Source organism: Pararge aegeria, chromosome 8 (genome assembly GCF_905163445.1).
Source record: "Pararge aegeria chromosome 8, ilParAegt1.1, whole genome shotgun sequence".
Classification (NCBI taxonomy): Eukaryota; Metazoa; Arthropoda; class Insecta; order Lepidoptera; family Nymphalidae; genus Pararge; species Pararge aegeria.
Window position 1 is genome coordinate 10,417,771 of NC_053187.1, and position 6,255 is coordinate 10,424,025.

The 6,255-nt window shown below is 34.8% G+C and overlaps 1 protein-coding gene across 1 annotated transcript; it reads left to right on the forward strand.

The window, feature by feature from the left end:
• The first annotated feature begins 3,858 nt into the window (after positions 1–3,858).
• Positions 3,859–4,982, forward strand: LOC120625997 (larval cuticle protein 1-like). The gene is made up of 3 exons (XM_039893278.1): positions 3,859–3,904; positions 4,337–4,449; positions 4,769–4,982. Exons 1-3 carry the CDS (start codon positions 3,896–3,898, stop codon positions 4,980–4,982), a joined length of 336 nt encoding a protein of 111 aa, XP_039749212.1. The 5' UTR covers positions 3,859–3,895.
• The last annotated feature ends 1,273 nt before the right edge of the window (positions 4,983–6,255 follow it).

The window sequence follows — 6,255 nt, forward strand, 5'->3', positions numbered from 1 at the left end:
ACAAAATTAGGAATATATAAAATTCCTTAAGGAACCCTAGGTGTACAAAAATAGCTTAAAACCTATTCTCATACTTATTTGCAATATATATATAATAATAAAAAAAATCGGTGGAGCCGTTTCGTAGAAGTTGTACATCAAACACTGTGACACGAGATTCTTGTATATTATATAGATTAGATACAGATTTTCTGAGACACATTTTAATTATACTAAACTAAACTGTGCTAAGTCATCGTGATCTATTTATGTTTAATTAAAAGTTAAGTTAGGTATATTCGTTAAAAGGAAAATCGTAATCGCGTAGTTAGTTGTTTCGTATTTGAATATACGAATAATACAAAAAAATATTTGTTGTGGCAACACTTAATGTAATAAATAGTATCGTTAAACCAGTTGGGTTTACTGCTGTCTGCTGAGGAGATCTATCCTCTATCTCCAATCATATTCATCAGATCTACAATAAATTAGGCAAAACTGAACTGATAGTATAACCTATCCAGTGTGCTAAGTCATCGTGATCTATTTATGTTTAATTAAAAGTTAAGTTAGGTATATTCGTTAAAAGGAAAATCGTAATCGCGTAGTTAGTTGTTTCGTATTTGAATATACGAATAATACAAAAAATTCTTTGTTGTGGCAACACTTAATGTAATAAATAGTATCGTGAAACCAGTTGGGTTTACTGCTGTCTGCTGAGGAGATCTATCCTCTATCTCCAATCATATTCATCAGATCTACAATAAATTAGGCAAAACTGAACTGATAGTATAACCTATCCAGTACAAAAATAATTATTTAAATCGGTTAACATTTGACGGAGTTATGGTGTAAGATCGTCAAAACCTTTCATCCCCTCTTCCAAAGGAACTAAGCTGAATTTTGGTATCAAATCGTGTAGTTTCATTTGAAGTGGGATATTAGGCTCAGGATGTACCTTATTCTGAATTTACCCTTTAATGTTATCAAAAGAGAATGTTACTACTTAAAAATACAAAGACGCAAGTTATGATTCAAGAGTGTTAAATTAATTTTAAATTTAAAACAGTGCCTGATTCGAAATATTTGAACAGGTTGCGAGACGGCTCGAGAAATAACCCTCATGCTATGAGCGTGACCTTTTCGCTTTAAGCTTTTTTCCTACAAGCCTTCTGTTCGAAAATAAATAATTAATAATTATTCTCATCACAGCTAGTCGGCTAAATATAACGCTTATGTTATGTACATATTTTACCGAATACTGTATAGATAAATAAACCAGAGCCGTTCTTTGTTTGAGGATTACCAATTGGCCTTCTGTCGTAACTCGTAATGCTTAGGGCACTTATTCACGCTATTTTGGTACATGACACAGTTATTTGCAATAGTCCAGGTAGAAAAAAAAATACTCGGTATTGTAAAAGCAATGGTCAAAAAATGTTTATAGAAACAAAACCCCGTTCCGTTTGAAATTTATGTAATCCTTAGCAATGTTATAAATGCGAAGTGTTCGTTTGTTTGTCCTTCCTTAATGCCCTAAATGAGCAAACACTTAACTTGATTACAGTTGAAGGACGACGAATAAAGGCTACCCGGGACTAAACCCGGGACTTCCCAATTAAATCCTCAGGGCTAACCGCTGCGCCAGGGAGGTCGTCAAACGTTGATATAAAATAAAGGATAAGTAGAATTAATAACGTAGCACGTAGCAATAGTAGCAAATGCTACAAGCAAGCCAAGTAGCAGTGAAATCCAACACCTTTTTTTTTTAGTTTAATTTTTTTCGTCAACACAGACAAACAATCACATTTTATTTATTTTAATAGAATATATAGAATTTGAAAGGATTCCATAATTTAAAGTTAACTTAAATTAAAAAAAAGATAACTTTTGTACATAAATATAATATTTATGAACTGACATAATTTTTTTACATTTTCAAATGGGTGGAGACTTTGCAATACAAAAACACACGCGGCTAAACCTAGAAATTTTAAAATTATGAGTAAATATTTTTAGAGCATTCTAGAGATGTACTAAAAAAGGTTTCTTTAAATTTAGGTTTCTTTAGGTTTCTTATAAATAGGTTAAAGTCTGTATGAAAGTTCCTTATTTTTAGGATTACAAAGTTAGTTAGTTACAAAGTTAGCCTAAATACCAATTTCAGTGGATATCCTTCGAAATTGGTATTTAGGCTTTCGCTTTTAAATGAAGACATTGTTAATCTAACAGTTCTGAAAATTCTATCCCTCCAGGGGCATAAAAAGAACGCCGTACCACAAAAATATATACCATAAAAAATACCGACATGCAGGCCGTCACCGCAAAATCAAAATAAATTGACACAACAAGAGGAGACTTAAATAGTGGGAATGTGTTGCTTGTGTTGTGTTATGTCCACGAAACTTGATATTTTGACCTAGAGTTACCAATAAAAAAACAACTGAATAGAAAACCTCTTCCTATTTCGTAAGTCTGTTAAACAAGATGTGTTTCGCAGGTTTTGAAAATTCCACCCAAAAAGGTGTTAAGTATGGGATGTGAGTTTGAAGAAATGTTGTTAATTTTCAAGTCATATTGATTAAAATTGGTACGGACAATTACAGCCGTTAAAATAAATACATATCTCAGACCTTATAAAAATTTCAATCCTAAAAATGTTATAGGAAATGAAGGTTTATTTGTTAAAACCCTGTAACTCCCAGTCTGATTTAAATTTTTCTTAGGATTTTGTTAGCCTACAGGCTATTTTACATATGTCCCTTAGGCAAATTGTGGGGCAACTAGCGAACGATGGAACGCGGCGGGTCGTACAAAGAAAGTTTGTGTTGGACAAACTTGAGTATGCGTACTAAGTCACGGGGGACTGCTTGTAACTTAAGCTTGTAATTAAGCTTAATTTCTGCTTCTATGCAATATTTAGTATTTCTAAGACAAAATATCAGTCATTGTTAACAATTGACTTTCTAGTAAAGGACATAAAAATTTGTGATATCTGAATATCGTATTGAAACTAGAATCCTATCCTAGACCTATATGGTCTAGGTTAGGATGGCATTCTAGTTGAAATACTCTCGCTACGATCAGGAGTTCCACAAAAGTCCGTCTCGAGTCCTCCCGCTTGGGAACTATCCCGTCGTCCGTAACGTAAGACATTACGTTATGCATATGCGTTATGGTATTGCAATAGGATATAGTTAATAGAATAAAACAGATTTAAAGTTGAGTAATTTTTTACTAAAGTCGATCAAAGCACACCGCTACTGTGTTAATAAGACAATGAATATATTTCATTCCTCTTTCTTTATTATCGTTGCCCGCATTCTTAGTCCGTGTTTGTCACGGTTTTTTACAAATCATTTATTGAACTGTTTGTTTTCGCTCCGCGCTTTCAAGTAACTCTATGCCAAAAATAAAGTAGTGCTAAGTAAAGTAAGGAAAAATAAACAGCACACTCTCACATTTATAATATTACTATGGAGTATGGATGTTGTGTACCTAACTATATTTTTCATTGTCATAAACTTCAGCGGGTGCGTTGATTAAAAAAAAAAAACAATTAGAATTTGTACCTATGTTGTAAGATGCTTCAAAATAGTAAATTAATTATATTATAAGCAGCATAATAATGTAGTTGATGTAATTAATATTTCTTTTTTTAATTAAACGACCAACTTTTTGTTTGGCAAATCAGTTTCCTACTATGCAAATATGTGCTACGTGTAAGAACACATCAATAAAAGTGTACGTCATTTGCGAGCCGGAATATCGACATCTCGCCCAAATCATGTGGCATTTGACATTAGGCACGTTAGACCGTTGAAGAGCCCGGAGAAATGTATAAAAGACTTTGCATCCAGCACTAAGGTACCAGTCGCTCATTCGCTAGCAACGAAATCAAACCTCCTAACCAACCATGAAAGTGGTACGTGCTAAGGGTAGTTTAATTGCTTTTCTATGTATTGAAATCTGAAATTAATTTGTGCCATCACATCACAATCATCCTTTTATGACAATTTCACATTTTCGTACAAGGGTTGCCAATTTGTAGTAACATGTTACTACAATACGACACCGCAACGATTGATAATAATCAGGCCACAGTGTTTATTTACCTTCGTATATAAAACATACCAATTAGTTGCACAAAATATATCAATGCAAAATGGTGTTTCAAGCTATATTACATTGATGTATTTGGTAGCTTAGTGTGTGGGTCGTAACAGCGAACTGATAACGTATTTTTTGTGAAAAAGTAGTAAAGTGCCTTGTAGAAGTGTCTCTGCTCCGAAAATGAAGAGCTACGTTATCGTGTCGTTTGATATTAATAGTCATATGCTTGTTGTTTTTATTGTAGATCATTGTCGCTCTTGCCTTTGTGGCCGTCGCTGCTGCCGCTGCCGTGGATTACGTGCCACAGATTCTGCGATCCGAATCTGATCAGTCCCCCGACGGAAGTTACCAATATGCGTATGTAAAAGAAAAAATCTTACTATAAATAGGTTGCCTCACTGGCGAAGTACGTTTCTCGTTAGGGGAATTTATAATTTCTGAATTTTCTCTGGTCTCGTCTGGTGGGACGCTCCGGCCATGGCTTTTACCACCCTACCAAAAAAGACGTGCCGCGAAGCTTTGCGTTATAATGTAAAATTAACTCCTGCGGACCTACCAACGAAGGTCCAACTAACGTAGAGCATTCTAAGAACGCTTACCAATAAAAAACGTTTTACATTTTTTATTGGTAAGCGCAATAGATTCTTTAGATTTTAATTGTTTTTTATTATTACAGCTTTGAATCTGATGATGGTACTAAGCGCGAAGAAGTCGGCCAGGCCACAGAGATTCTTAATGAGGAAGGCAAGCCCCAAAAAGTAGTTTTTGTCAGAGGCTCTTTCTCGTACAAAGACTCAGAAGGTAATCTTCAAGAAATTGTCTACACCGCCGATGACAAAGGCTTCCACCCCGAAGGGCCTTCCATCCCCAAATCTGTCTCCAGGAGATAAGCAGTCAACACCCGCATAGGATAACGTCTACAATGATTGAGAAAAATAATTTTATTTAATCTAACATTTCGGCAAATTACAACTAGCTATCTCAACCTCACTGCCACATTCTTGTACATTTTGTTACGTTTTTGTAATTCGTAAAGCAAATAAAATTTTGTAAACAGTTATTGGTATTTCATTATTTATTCATGTTATATTTAACCTGCAATCAGTGGCGTGCACTCCATACATGCACAAAAGCACTGCCTAGCCTATAATTTATACATATAGCTCGTATAGGAGGAGGATTTTCGCCATTTTATGCAATTTTGCTGCTGTATGCATACCCTGGTAACAGTGGCGTGCACTGGGTTTCTTACCAGGGTATGCATACAGCAGGAAAATTGCATAAAACAGCAAAAATCCTCCTTTATACGAGTTATATATTAATTTTAGGGTATGCAGTGCTTTTGTGCATCTATGAAGTGCACGCCACTGCCTGGTAAGAAAGCCAGTTCACGCCACTGCCTGCAATACTATAAATAACTTCAAGGAAGAAGGAAGGACCTTGGGTGTGGTCCCTTCCACCTTTCGGGGTGGACTCCGAAGGACTTTCCATCTCAAAAGTCGTCTCCAGGAGCTAAGCAGTGAATACCCACATAGGATACCTTCTACAACTAAGAAATGAAAAAGAAAATTTTTTCATTTCTTAGTAGTAGAAGTTATCCTATGTATATGTTTTATCGATTATTACATCGTACCTTATTTCAGCAAATCAATGTTTGCCGTGATGAAAGACAAACGCTGATGATCATATATTGCTTGTTGCAATATCACCCGCGCTGCCATATTTTTGCACATTGTGCTACGTTTTTGTATTCACAAATAATTTTTTTATTGGTTTTAAATTTCATATTCAAAATTCATTTATTCATATAAGCACTTTTGAAACGTCAAGGAGGAAACGGTTCGGAAGGCAGATTCTAACGTGAAGAAGCCGGCAACAATTAAGATTTTACATTTTAACATTATTTTTTCTATCTTGTGAGAGATGAAAGCGTAAGCTGGATGCTTCCAAGCAACCTTTTTACCAGGAAATTTATCAACTGTATAGAAACCTCGCTTTAATACATGTGTTTCTTATGCATTTGTAGGTTCAAAATTACCGAAGGAATCATACTTATTATAAAAACGCTTTTATAATACGAGCGTACGCACGCTCAATCCCATAAATGACTTCTGTACCTTTTGCAGACCATATCCAGATGTCACTAATTTATGACTATTTCTT

Excerpts from the sequence above, each read along its gene's own strand:
- LOC120625997 (XM_039893278.1), top strand. Across the intron at positions 4,450-4,768 it reads GACGGAAGTTACCAATATGC|CTTTGAATCTGATGATGGTA; the intron begins GTATGTAAAAGA and ends TTATTATTACAG.